Genomic DNA, 15,267 nt, shown 5'->3' with positions numbered 1-15,267 from the left:
AGAGGACAGATTAGTGGAAGTTCTGATGGAGCGTGGGAGCTTGTTCCAATGGAGGGGAGCGGCGCAGGAGAAGTCTTGGATGCGTGCGTGAGAGGAGGTAATCAGAGGGGAAGAGAGGCGACGAACGTTGGACGATCGCAGAGGGCAAGAGGGAGTGTGAATAGAGATAAGGTTAGAGATGTAGGGAGCAGTGGAGTTGGCGAGGGCCTTGTAAGTCAGAGTGAGGAGCTTGAAAAGGATTCTGTAGGGGAAGGGGAGCCAGTCATGTTGCATTGGAAGGGGAGGTAAATTTAAAATATTGCCACAGATTTATAGTTGGGGTAGGGCATTTCCTAGATCAGCTTTAAAATTCAGTGTAAAATTAAAGCTATTAAATGTTTGTGTGCTACATGAAAAAGCAGCCAGTATTTAACTTTAAAGCAGCAATGTGTGGACCCGACCCTGCTTTAAAGCCAGAAATGTCAGAAATTTATCTCCCCTTCAATACAACATGGTTTTGCCAAGGTACATTGTTACTTGTTTTTTTTTTTTTGCTTTACTTTCCTTAATGAATCAGACCCAAGGTGTTTTAGAACATGCAAGAACTATTTTTAATTTTGGTGTCTGAAATACTTAGAAGACATGAAGAATTATACTTTTTTTCTGCAATTGTGCAAGGTTTAACATGTCTTGCAGCTCCACAGTTGAACTATTACTAACATTGAAGGTTTCATCTCATAACTGAGCATCAATTTCGAAGCTGGAGCATTAATAGATATTAATAGATGGTATCCATATTGAAATAAATGTAGCTGCTGCCAGAGGAAACTGTGTAATATCTTATTAAGCCACAGAATAAACAGGGGGAGAGATCTGGCTGTACTTACAATCGTTTTAAAAAAATATAGGAGAAAAATATCTATAACACAAAGTTTATATATTGCAGTCAATAATCATTTGAATGATGGAATAAAATCTACAAATTACAAATAAATATGTTTTATCCTTGCGTCTTATGTGAGCTACCACAACATTTGCCCCATAGATATAGTTATGGTGAGCCTGCCCTCTCCACTAAAGAGATGCCCCTGCTGCCATTTATTGGTCCAGTACAAACAACAAACAATGTATGATGTTCTAACAGAGAAACTTCATTTAAGCTGTAAGCATCTGTCATATACATAAAGGTTTTTTTTTAAACCTCCAGTTGTGGTGACATAAGACAAAAAAAAGCTCAGACCAGCTCACTGGTGGATCCAGGGGGGAGCGGGGGGGGGGGGCCCTAGCAGCATAAACCTAACTTTAAATTGCTCCATTGCTCCAAGCCACCGCTGATCAAAATGGGAGGGGCGGGGCCAATCACAAGCGGGGGCGAGACCAACCAGAATTGGCCAATCAGAATGAAGGTGGGGCGTGGTTATTCAAGCCCCTCCCCCTAAAAGTCTAAAAATAAAGTCTAGGTCCGTCACTGGACCACCTTCATTAAACAACCATCCTATAGTAATATATATGCAATATAGCAATTAAAGACTACATCTTAAAACTGCTGATTTTCATTAAATAAAAAGGCAATATAAATTGGAATTTTACTAAGTAAACATAATGGGCCTGATTCATTAAGGAAATTAAGGCAAAAAAAGGAGTAAGTTTTCTCCTGGACTAAAACCATGTTACAATGCAAGGGAGGGGAATTAGTTTATTATTTTGCACATAAGTTAAATACTGTCTTTTTTTTCTTGTAGCACAAAAATACTGAAATTTAAAATTGATCTAGGACATACCCTACCCCAGCTATAAATCTGCCATAACCTTTTAAATCCAATGCAACATGGTTCTGCCAAGGTGCAAAGTTACTAATTTTTTTTGCTTTACTTTTCTTAATGAATCAGACCCAACTTGTGTAACTCAACGACACATACAACGACAGCATAACCCATCCAACAAAACCAACCCACCTCACCCCTGTAGTTCTTTCCATTGACAGCAACTAACCCACCCCCCTCAGCCCCATACTTATCTCTATTGACAGCACCCTCCCTCTCCATCATCAGCATCCTCCACTTCCCCTTGCTTTAGTTTAATTAGTTTACTAACCTTGGGGCTCATAACCAGACCAGGGTGTGAGTGCTAGCACTATAGTCAATTTGAGGGAAGGGAGGATAACATACATTTTAACTGATGATGACCTGGTATCTTGATTTAGCCGTATTCTTACACTGCACATTGAACTGCATGTATCTTAAGATATGTGCAACTCACACATACACAAAATAAGAATGCCATTTTTTTACATTACGGTTAGGCCACAAAATGGCATTCTACTTTAAATATGAGGAGTGAGAAATCTCTCATGACTTGCCTAAAGGATGGCAGGAACGTCTGGTTTAGATGCAAGATTGTCCCACTAGTTATGAATAAAGACCATCAATTTGTTCCCCTTCAACACAAACTGTAGATTTGTCATCGGTTTGGCTGAACTGCTAATGGATGAACAGCCCCATACCAGGAAAGTGGATGTTACTGACAGCCTTGGGTTCCAAAATTGTGGACAGGAATTGGTATTTGAAGATTCTAGAATAATCCTTAAAGTGAATGCTGTGTACAGGTCAATATGGAAGCTTACACTTCCTCATTAGTATGAGTAAAACCAAACTGATGCCATCCCTAAATGTGATGAAGATCTGGTACTGGCAAGGGAACTCTGTCTTAGATCTGTCTGCACTTGTAGATGTAGTATAACCTGTATCTATCAGTGGCTGACATGTGGCATATGGGACATAGTCAGCAGTTAAACAGGTCAATGCTGAATCAAAATTGCAGGGTGCAGAGAGCCCTGTAGCACTATCTAGAGATCTTCCATCAAGTTATGCACATTGCAGGAAGTGTACTGACAGACAAATGCATCCTGAAGTGTTGCAAAATGATGGTTCATGTACCAACAAGTTGTATGTACTTAGTACCCTAATAATAGTGATCTCTTATCAGAATAACACAATAATATCTATCCAGTGAAATCCATTTCACTGAAGCACAGTGCCTAAATTTAAAGTGGGATATATTTATTCAGTGACCTTTGTGTGGTGTTAATTTATGTTTGCATATTGGTTAACCAAAATTCCTAAAATTGTATTTATTTTGTGACATGTTGAATAACATTTAATGTTGATGGTATTGTGGTATTACTTCTCTACAATACCACTACTTATCTGCTGGTGTGGTAAACCTTATGTCACAATCAAAGAGAATAAACCCACGAGTCCCATGACTCGTGGGTTTTAGCCCTGTGTTACTTGTTTTATTCCAACACTCCTGGGGGCCTTTGCCTCTCTACCATACCATCGGGCCTGTAGAATCATTCCTTACACTACTTCTGGGGTGCCAACCATCTGCCGCGTTACAATATGCTTAAAGCAAATAATATGTTTTAAGTGTTGGATACTCTAAGTGTATCTTACTAAAATTTACGCATTTTGCGTACTATTCAGCATGGCGCGTGTCTTAACATACTTGTGACTCTGAATACAGAGCAAACTACATATTTTAAAAGGCGACAATTTACATTTATGTTTTAAGCGTAAATTGTGTCTAACTCTACATAAGGCCAACATACTTGTAGCAATTCTGTCACATGTCCCTCTCCCATTAATACGTGCAAGCTACGAACATCCCATTTCTTCTGTTGACAATGGATGGCCAGGAAAATAAATAAGTGATTCCTTGCTTACCAGACCTTTCTTTCCTAGTCATCCAGAGTCAACATGTCATCCTTGGGGTCATCTGCATTATTTCACAGACATTTTACATGGAAGTGAGTTTTAATCATTTTATGAAAAGTTTTATTATTCTAATCTGGGGTGGGGGAGAGGGGGCACACCAATTAGTTCAGCCAACACTGAATGGCCAGGAAAGATAATTATAGTAAGTATAGACTGTTTTTTCTAGTTTAGAGTATATTGTTCTCCTCTACTGGATCTTCAGCACAATAAACATAAATATAATACTGGTATGCAGTGTTACAGAATAGATTTTCAATATTAATTTACAAATGAAACTGACAAATGAAAACATATTTTAAAATGCACAAAAGGCCCCCTTGTTTGACACAATATAATTTATAGAACAGTGAAATCTCTGTTTAGCCATGAATAAAGCCTTAAATGAGTCATTAAAAAGACTAACCAAATATCATATTGAAAGAAAAAAATGAGCATGGCTCTGAAACAAGTAATTGTACTGGACACCACCTTAGGAGAGGGACAGAATGTTGGCAGATCAGTAACAATACAACATCTGATTCAATTCATCGCAACAATATGCTGGGAATATAGCTTCTTAAAAATGAGTTCCATTCATAACTGGACAATAAATATACATGATATACCATGTTTATATGAAGTTTCTAGAAATGAAGTGTAATTTATAGCAAGGAACTTTAGGGAGAATAAACAGTTACAATATATTTAAGTGCTTTGACTAAACTACTTTATCACTGCATGAAGTAAACACTAGAGGCCCTCATTTCTCTCTGTGAAATACATCTTAATATTAATATTATCATAACCATTATCCAACTTCCTCTCATTTGGCAAAAAAGCAAAGTTCTTATTACACCTGCCATTAAATGAATGGTTAAGCTTTATTATGTGTATTTTATTTAGAGATTTGCAAAGTCCCAAAACTGCTTGTAGGCCGAGTTATTCATAAACTGCACCAAGTCGTTAAAGTGTTAAGACGGTTTAATTAAGTACAGATGTGAGATCTGTTATCCTGAACGCTTGGGACTTAGGGTTTCCAGATAAAAGGCTTGTAATTGAGAGCACTATGTCTATGTCTAAAATATATGGAATTACATTAAAAATGACCAATCTTTTTTCATACTGCCCTTGATATCGTTCCCTACACTGTAGGAGGATATTTTTTTTTACCATTCTGGTTTCCAGAAATTTCTGGATATTGTGTTTCAGGATTAAACATTCCATATCTGTACACATTTTTATTCAATTGAGGCACACTGGAAAGTCACATAGAGCTTCCAGGCAGTCATGGGGGAACGTCACACTGCCGAAACACTTCGGGCCTGGTCCATTAAGGAAAGTAAGGTAAAAAAAGGAGTACGTTTTCTCCTGGGAAAACCATGTCACAATGCAAGGGGTTCAAATGAGTTTATCAATTTGCACATAAGTTAAATACTGCCTGTTTTTTTCACAAATAGCACACAAATAGTTGATAGCTTTATTTTTACACTGAAATTTAAATTTGATCTAGAACTTGCCCTACCCCAGCTATGAATCTGTTCCCACATTTTAAATTTGCCTCCCCTCCAATGCAACTTGGTTTTGCCCAGGTGGAAAGTTACTCCTTTTTTATGCTTTGCTCTCCTTCATGAATCAGGCCCATTTTGTGCGCTTCTTTTTAAATGCATATAAATCGGATATATATGCACATCTGCATTCAACAAGGAGCAGATGTAAAGATACATCGGTTGATGAGTACGAGTCTTGGTGCGCTCTGTTCTAACAGACAACACACTGCAGGATACGACCAATACATATGTGGAATATAAAGTCACAAAAGAACTCACAGAAAAAAGAGTAATTAATGCCACCTGTTAATAATAAAATAATTAATGACATAACATTGAAAAAGTTTTTTTTTAATTCTTCAATAACTTACATTTATTGAGAGGTTAGTAATCTTTACTGTACATAGAATGCATTTGTTACAGTTGCTCCTGATTGCAAACACATGTTCTAGCTTGCAAACGCGACCCGTTACGCCCATGAAATCGTAGGCTGTAGTAAGGGTTCTTCGGTGCTCGAAGATTAATTGGACATTGCTGCCTTCTCTGGCGTATGGTTAATCTCTGGGCATGTGCAGAGCGATTTCATGGCTTGTATTTGCATTTACATTCCTTAATGATTCAGGCCCTGTATGCTTAACCAATGTCCTTAAGCTGGCAGCAATCAAGGTAGGATACCATTGTGCCAGTCTTGCTGTGTGCCTGTTTGGGTGTGTTAGGACGCCAATGTACAGAACCATACCTGGTGCCAAGATTAACATTCAGAGCTGTACCACACCAAGAACAATGTGCATGGCCCTATCTACTGGCAAAATAACTTAATACCTTACCAAATAGCTTAAATAAGCACCTGCTGAGCTAACCTGTCCTGCCTTCTCAGGTAGATCAGTAATCCAATCCGTTACCACCATATCCAGCTCACGGCAGCTCCCAGCATTGGCTTCCTTTTTGCTCTAGGGGGTATATTTACTAAACTGTGGGTTTGAAAAAGTGGAGATGTTGCCTATAGCAACCAATCAGATTCTAGTTATCATTTATTTAGTATTTTCTACAAAATGTAAGCTAGAATCTGATTGGTTGCTATAGGCAGCATCTCCACTTTTTCAAACCCGCAATTTAGTAAATCTAGACCTAATAGTTCATTGTTGGAGATGAAGATGAACAGCAAGTGCTGCCAATTACACTTTTATCATCCACATCTATGTGTCTCTCTGTGGATGGTTTAAGGGAGTGTGTGGCTACATTTGTTTTAAAGGAGAGTTAGTGCAAGAGGCTTGTAAGGATGGAACATAATAGCATGTAGTTGTATACTACAAAAGCATTTGCAAAGTGGTGATGATGTAGTTGACTGGTCCATATAGTAAGTCATATTTTTTTCAGCATTTTTTCTTTCTTGTATTTGATATTAAGGAATAATAAATGATCTTTTGAGCACACTAATACACTTATTTATTGGAGTGGTACATGAGTTACTTTATTTTTGGTAGTACTAGGCTATGGTTTTAATGGTCTATTTGATTTTCTCTGTGGCAATTTTCAATTATGACCATACCAAAATAAAAGACAAGTGATGTCACAGAAATGCTGTATAGCAAATCTGCAGTAGTGTTTGTTACATATTTTGTGTATTAATAAATAATGTCACTCTGATTTGTATGGTATGTTAGTAATTAGATATAGATAGGGCTGTCAAATATTGAGTTGATAGAAAGTCTGCAAAAACATCGAGTAACCTTTTGAGCGCACTGTTTCCTGTTAACGTCCGTATATGTGGTTTATTTTCTGCCAAATTGGTACTAAAATTATTTTTCTCTCTTTTTCAGTACAGTGCAGTGGATACAAACCCCTTATCTGTATATGTAATGCAACATGTATGGAACAAAGTTGTACAGGTGAGATTTACTTATTGAAAGTATTTTTATGCACTTTTTCACACAAATTGTACATGCCCAAATAAATATAATATATACCCAAGCAAAAGATCCTACAGATTCATGACACCACAAAAACTGTCATCTACCCATCCTAGCAGCAAAATTATTATAATATTTTGTATAAAGCAAAAAATCCACAAATGATGACCAGAAAATTGGAGTCCGCATTATGATAAAGTAAACACCACCAGTTAAAGATTTATAGTGGAAAAGGGAACTGTCCTGGGAAAACCAGGGCACCTGGGAGCCCTAAGCATGACCTCTGTCCTAATCTAGTGACTCTGTTCAGTTCCTGCTGACCGCTACCTATTCTGTCTCTTCTTGCTCTAATTGCCCCACCATCCTGTTCATCCACCCTTTCTGTGCTAGTCATTTAGTCCATTCACAATCCATTACCTCCTGACAGTGATCATGGTGTAAGTGTTACAGTGGAGCATAATGTACGTCACAGTGACTCTCAATGCCCCTATGAAATTTGTGCCATCCAACTGTTCCCAGCATATAGTTTAAACTAATTGTAACCACAATCAGGGGTTGAGAACTGCAATGCTGTAAGGTTTGCTTAGATTCCACATCTGTGATATAGATGCCCCTGACCAGTGGTTCAGCATCTTCGGAATTATACTCAAATATGTGCAGTAATGTTACATTATACATAATGAACTTTCTTCAATTGCTTAATTATGCTCCAAATAATTGCCATTATTATGGTTATTATTAGTTTACATATAAAAATCATTGGTCTGTTTGTTTGTCTGTCCTGGTTGGACCTCCTGTTGGTTTACGCTGGGCAAAACTTTGACGAGTGGGGCCTGTTCTGTGCCTGCATACGGACACCCCTACACCAATTGGAATGAAACCAACATGAGGTGGTTCAGTTGGCTCCTGGTCAGGTTTTGGGGAGCATAGGGTCTCGGTCGGACCTCCCTTTGGTGTATGCTGAGCAGAACTTTGACCCTGACCCAGAGAGCCTGTTCTGAGCCTGTACTGTCATTATTATTATATATATATATAAATCATTGGTCTGTTTGTTTGTCTGATTATGCAATCGGACATCCCTGCACCAATTGGGTTGAAACAAACGTGAGGTGGTCCAGTTGGATCCTGGCCAGGTTTTAGAGGGGTAAGGGTCCCTGTTGGACCTCCCATTGTTGTACATCGGGGAGAACTTTGACCTGGGGAGCCTGTTCTGAGGCTTCCACTGGATGGATTTGGTCAAAAACTTTACACACTGGTAATATTGGATCCCAGAAGACAAACTAAGGGGTTGAGGTCCTGGTCGAACCTCCCATTGGTGTACACTGGGCAGAAATTTGACCCGGGGAGCCTGTTCTAGGCCTTCCACTGGATGGATTTGGATGACATTTAATATAAAAATGAAAACGACACTGTACAGCCACCCAATGGGTGTGTTGGACGAGCTGCTAATTATTTTTAAAAGGTTGACAGTTACATCCAGTGCATTGATAACTTAATAACTTGAAGATTTAAACCCAGACAACGCCGGGTACTTCAGCCAATCCTTTATATAAAGCACCAATATATTAAGCACTGTACTTTGAGGAGATCATAATACAAACAAATTAGATACAATGATATAAAACAGAAGGTACAGATGGCCTTACACAAATGAGCTTATAATCCAAGAGGTGTGAGGAACAATGAATAGATAAACTAGCAGAAAAACAATTGTAGCTTGTGGTGTTGAAAGTGTATGGTTACTGTAAGGCAGAAGCACAACTAATAATAAAGCAGCCATTGATGACTAGTATTGCTGTCTGGCTACCAGTGATGTAGCATGGGTGAAATGAGAAGAGACAGTGGAAGGTGAAGACATGAAAGATTAGTTCATCACTGTAGAATTGTCAACACAGATAGCTTCTGGCAAAGGTGACGGTTCTTTACAATTTACATTAACTAGACCTCCTTAATCTTCTGGTTCTTGAGAAGGCTTTCACTTTTGCACGGCATGGGCAATCTTGTAGCTATTCATCAGTTCAAACTAGCTGTTTGACAGTATTTATTTGGCATAATGCTCACTGCTAGACTCAGAGCCAGGACACCATATTCTCCATATTTGCAGAGGTTGTGGTTACAACTGCTGTCACGAAGGAGGCTCCATAGATCACCAATGGAGGAACAACGATGGCAACAGCAGTGACAGTTGATCTCACTGGGTCCCAAAGTTCACCTGAAAAAGTATTCCAGTCAATTTTCTAAATAACTCTGATTTCTCTCTGGCTTCACAATTTTTTTTTTACGGTTTTATATTTGCGAGATGATTATGTGAGAGGTAAGGTACAGAGTTGTGTAGCCATCTCTAACTGTTGTCCGAATAACAACACAATGTCCTGTGAGAGGATTCTGCTCTTCATCGGATGGCTGTGGAAGATGTAATTGTTATTTAGAAATAGTCACCTATTCATGAACATCAGGAATAAGTCCTGTTTAATCTTTACATATAGCAGTCCCCTTTCCCTTAAAGGAACAGACTTACCGATACAAGTGTTAAGCAGATAGCCCCACTAAAAGGGCAGATATGATATCAGACAAATAAAGTGGAACGGTCATGCAGCAAGTAACAAATCATGAATATTCAGTACCTAAACTTGAGGCCAGGACAGAAGACCAATGAATGAGTTAGTACAGGGGAAAATCAAACACAATTCACACACAGGCCACAATATAGCAGAAGAGTAATGAAGCATACAGACTGACTCTTGAACACAGAATTTGTATGTTCACTTTGACTTTGTGAAATTTTTTTTCTGTTTGGGAGATTGTACATCTTGTATAGTTGTCTAGGGCTCTAAGTCTATTTCTGGTGTGTAGGAACCATCACTCTGCCTTCTTGCACTCAACAAATCACCAATAATGTGTTACTGGAAAATAATAATCAATATCAGTACTTTATACGGAAACGTAAGTTCCCATTATTACAAGATACAGCCCTGCAGCTGATAAATGTTCCACTCACTAATATTTAGTATAAATTTTGATAATAAACCATTAAATTGTAAAATGCTACAGAATATGCTGGCGCTATATAAATAAATGTTTATAATAATAATGTTAATAATTATGATTATCTGTTTTGTAGATAGTGCCTCTTTGGATTGCTCCAAATATGTTAACTTTCTGTGGATTTTTGATGATCGTTGTGAATTATTTTCTATTGTCCTGCTATGACTGGGACTACACAGCATCAGGTAAGACCATCATTGTCACAAATCACTTATTATTATTACTATATTAATTTTATTTCTCTCTACTATTGGGAGATGCCTCCAGAAACTGGAACTGGGCAAGTGACGGTGGACAAATCTGTGTGCAAAAGCATAAAATGTCAGAGACAAGAAGTGGGCCAAGAATAGAGCCTTATGGGACACCAATAGATAGTGGTAGTGGAGGAGAGGAAATGCCAGGGGTAGAGACATTAAAGGAGGGGTTCGATAGGTAGGAAGTGAACCAGGGAAGAACTGTACGATGAAGGCCAATGGATTGAAGAATGTATAAAAGAAGAGGGTGATCAACAGAGTTAAAAACAGCAAAGAGGCCAGAAGGACGAGTGTGGAAAAATTACTCTTAGTGCTATATTTACTAAACTGCAGGTTTGAAAAAGTAGAGATGTTGCCTATAGCAACCAATTAGATTCTAGTTATCATGTATTTAGTGCATTCCATAAAATGACAGCTAAAATCTGATTGGCTACTATAGGCAACATCTCCACTTTTACAAACCCGCAGTTTAATAAATATACTCTCTAGACTTTGCTGTAAGTAGATCATTGATCACTTTTGTGAGAGCACTTTCAGTTTGGGACGGAAGACTGATTGCAGAGAGTAAAAAATGGAGAGAGAGAGAGAGAGAGAGGAAAGAAAGTGAGATAGGCAGTAGTATACAAGTTGCTCAAGTAGTTTGGAAGCAAAGGGGAGGAGAGTAATAGGGCGGTGGTTAGAGAGAAAGGATGGGTCGAGAAATGGTTTCCTTGCAATTGCTGTGATGATCACTTCATCATAATCATCACCATTTATTTATATAGCACCACTAATTCCGCAGTGCTGTACAGAGACACTCACACAGACAGACAGTCACTTGTTTAAAGGAGAATGGAAATGTGCCAGTGGATAAAGACAGGTTGCAGAGTTTAGCTAGAGGTGGGCATGCAGTGTGGGAGAAGGAGCAGAGAAATTGGGAAAGAATAGGGTCGAGGGGACAGGTTGTAGTGTGAAATGATGATAGGAGTGAAACAGAACAGTTCATGGATGCAGACTTGCGAGGAAGGAAGGAGTGAAGCGAAAATAATAATAGGGGAGAGAGAAATGGGATGCTGGAGAGGGAAGAGGAGTTTGCAGAGAAGTGTGGATAGAAGAAAGAGAGAGTGTTAATTGAGTAGATGCATGATGGAAGGATGTGAGATGTGGATGAATTTGATTAGCTAGGGCACATAATGAGAGAGTGGGAAGGAGCAATTCATCCAAATTGTGCAAGGCAGTGGCTGGGGTTAGTAGAGTAGGCAGTTTCTGTAGCTCTGACACAACGTGGTCCAAAACAGGTGGTTGCAGAGGGTCAAGCAGACAAACAGAGATTACAACACCAAGCACAGTCAAGCACGCAGGGTAACTGAACAGATATTGAAACAGCAAAGACTGTCGAGACCAGTGGCTCCTGCAGCTGACTAAAGTTCAGTAGGTCCTAAAATAGATTTGTTTTTGGTGTGAAGTCCATCCCCAGCACTACTGTAATGTTTGTCACACATATCCAATGATTTATATATGTGAGAATAAGGAAACTAGGAACTAGGTCATAGAGCTGAGCTAATGTTCATGTTACTAACTTAATCTAAGTGCACCTGCACACAGAGCTGCCACTAGAAATTGTGGGGCCCAGTATAAATGTAACAGGCAGCCCCCCCCTTCCTTCATTCTCTCACTCCACCCCCATTTTTAAGTTCCAACAGTTGCATTCCCCAAATTCTCTTCAGTCACCCCCTGGTTCTATCTAACCCATGCAGTCGTTTACTTACCTCTCTGCTTCTTCATGCTGGCTTTCGACTCCTCTCCATCAACAGCATTGTGGTATTATTAATTACATAACATCAGCAATGCTTCAAGGAACCTCTCTGCCTGGTGCCGGGAAACTCTGGAAGAAGTGCACCCAGGGAGCTGGAACTGGAGCAAAAGCCATGAGGCCTCCATGGCTTTTGGGAGTGGAGGCGGATGAGCTGCCTACAAGGTGACTACTGCTACATTCCTTAATTCAGTGCAGAGGTATCTCCCCACTACTAAAAGGTGCAATTGCTGCCAAGAAATGGAGCCCACTATAACGCCTTAATTCACTGTAGAGGCTGCCTTCCCCTAAATCTGTTTGGGCCCAGGCCTGGTGGGACCCCTTACTGCTGTACATTCTGTACCACCCTGATGGCGGCCCTGCCTGCGCAAATCTAGGTGCATAGCATCGCCTATGAAGATGCCCATTTTATGCTTTATAAATGACCTCCAGTGTATTTGTTGTATATATCACATTGTGGCTTAAGCATTTTATATTGGTACAGCATCTTCATGTTGTGTGGTGTGTGCAATAATTGGATCCGTTGTGCATATCCTTATGAGACTGACAGTCGTGCAGAAAAATTGAGTAGATGAGAGGCCAACGGGCAGGGTTTGCTTGCAAATTTTTCTAATTGGGTCAAGCACATACCACTGGCCCATAGTGTATGAGCAGCAGGTGATTGTAGGTACCAAGAATTTGATAGAAGTTCCACTTTAATTGTATTATATGTTTGTTAGGATGACAGAGTATGTCATTTGCTTTGAGCTTTAAATAATAGTTATTCTGTCCATGGCAAAGGCTGTTTATGAGATAGAGTCCTGCGCACAGAAGATCTCATGGAATCCCTGGAGAGACTTGACTCAGAAGTCTATTTGGAACCTTTTGAAGGAAGAAAAATGCAGTGACCCAGCCCAAGGTGTGATGGGATGGATGGTTGTCAACCCAGAAGTAGTGTAAGGAAGGATTCTATAGGCCTGTAGAGAGGTGAAGGTCCCCCCAGTAGTGTTGTAATGAAACAAGGAACACAGGGCTAGCCTAAAACTGCATAATTCTCTTTGTTTGTGGCATAAGGCTTTACTACAGGAGCAGATAAGTAATGGTAGTGTAGGAAAGTAATACCACAATACCATCAACATTCAATGTTATTCAACATGTCACAAAATAAATAACATTTTAGGAATCTTGGGTCATCAATATGCAAACATAAATCAACACCACACCTAGGTCACTGAATAAATATATCCCTTTAAATTTAGGCACTGTGCTTCAGTGAAATGGATTTCACTGGATAGATACTTTAGGAGACAACCGGTTGCCATGAGTTAATTAGACCAGTACACTAAATGCTGCGGCAACAGATAATATAGCCCAATCAATCAGAATACAGTGAATTTATACAGATTATACTTGTCACACAAAATCAGTAGAGATGCAACAAGGATTAAATCAGCAGGTTCAGGTTAGATGTTTTAGAAGAAATAACTAGGGTCACTTTATGATATACAAAACCCAAGGGGGTAAATTGTAATCCACAGGTTTAAGCAAAGTTTCAGCTGACACATGAAGCTTATTTACTTGTACAAGGTGAAATCAGTATCAACTTGACGCATGCGTAACTCCAGAGCTCCGTAAACAACAACAATAAATGTTTTCCAGTATAAAGGACTCCGTGTCCACTTAGCAATCCGTCTAATGTAATAAGCAGCTCTCTCCCAGCAACTGTAGGGTTAAATAACTTGCAATTCTTTCATCAGCAACCATTTTAGGCAGTTTCACAACATAATCAAAACTTCTGATGCAATGTAGACAGACTCTTGAGACAAATTATTTCTCTCTCTATGTCTCATTCAACTTGCAGATAACTTTAAATACAGCAGATTTGGCTGGAACAAACTCTTCCTTAGTGCTAAAACACTTCTCTGCAGACAGAAGTCATGCTTGTCCCAGGATAAAATGCTGCATACGACCAGGAGGAAGATGTACAGTAATATAGTACCGCCGAGTGGTGTAAACAGGGCAAAGACCCCGATTTGTGACAGCAAAGAAAAATAAACTGCTGACATCTCATAGGCAGTGGCAAGTTAGGTCTTTTCCTGTATTGCAAAGTGCTTCTTTCTTGACTGGCTACAAACATCCCTCAGGACAACAATTCAGTCATAGTATTCAGTGGCTCTTTGTGAGAAGATCCTCCAATAGCTCATCCAGCAATCACACACCACTTCTCAAACTAGCCAGTTTGTTTTTGGCTCCTCTCCCTTTTCCCAAGAATCTCCTGGAAACTTATAGTTCATCCATTGCAGATTGCCCATCCGAAAATGGCAGACACAATTTGGTAGTTTTTGCACTGAGCATTGGCTAGGATTGCCAGCACATATCTGAAGCTTTGAATAAAATAAATTGCACTGACAAGGATCCTGTCAGATGAATGACTACATCTGTAACAATGATTCTTATATGTTGAACATATTCATCTTCAAACAAAGCTACACAGCACCTTATTGTTGAAAACTAAATTCAGTTTTATTTTCAACGAAATACGTGGATGTGCAACATATTTCATTATGAGCAAGTTTGCCAATTCTCCCACCTTATGAATACATAGATTCATGAGTAATTCCTGGTTTTGTAAGTACCGTATGTGTGAAAATTTGGGGAGACTGTAAGTCCAGATGGATATATGCATGGTGAAAAATGCAAAGATACCATCATTGTGATGCTTCCCATATAAATAGGTTAATTAGTGTAAAAACAGGTGCCTGAAATTAGAACAAAGCATTTATGCCTTTTTTGTACATGGAATAAGTTAATATTCACATAGAATTGAATAAGTTAATAAGATTTGCTTCTAAAAAAAAAGTGCAGTAATTTGTTGTTTAGCTTATTGGTGTTTGTTTATCCTAGGTCTTTCTGTTATGACAAAGAATTGGGGAACGTCAGCTCACAACAGAGATATTTAGTCTGCGGTAAAATATTCCAATGTCAGTGGGGGTGTAACTTCTGTAA

General features: G+C 39.1%; 1 protein-coding gene across 2 annotated transcripts in view; it reads left to right on the top strand.

The window, feature by feature from the left end:
• Window positions 1-7,104: 7,104 nt before the first annotated feature.
• LOC142158996 (ethanolaminephosphotransferase 1-like) overlaps window positions 7,105-15,267 on the top strand; it is a 28,680-nt gene continuing 20,517 nt past the window's right edge. For both annotated transcript variants that reach the window (XR_012692894.1, XM_075213491.1), the window contains exons 1-2: window positions 7,105-7,170; window positions 10,313-10,421. Coding sequence is in view for 1 of the 2 variants with exons in the window: in XM_075213491.1 (XP_075069592.1) it covers window positions 7,141-7,170; window positions 10,313-10,421 (139 nt within the window). In the remaining variant the exon portion in view is untranslated. The remainder of the gene's footprint in view (window positions 7,171-10,312; window positions 10,422-15,267) is intronic.

The sequence above is a fragment of the Mixophyes fleayi genome, chromosome 5, assembly GCF_038048845.1.
Source record: "Mixophyes fleayi isolate aMixFle1 chromosome 5, aMixFle1.hap1, whole genome shotgun sequence".
Lineage (NCBI taxonomy): Eukaryota > Metazoa > Chordata > Amphibia > Anura > Limnodynastidae > Mixophyes > Mixophyes fleayi.
Note: the sequence above shows the minus strand (reverse complement) of the source record. Positions and strands in the feature narration are given on the sequence as shown.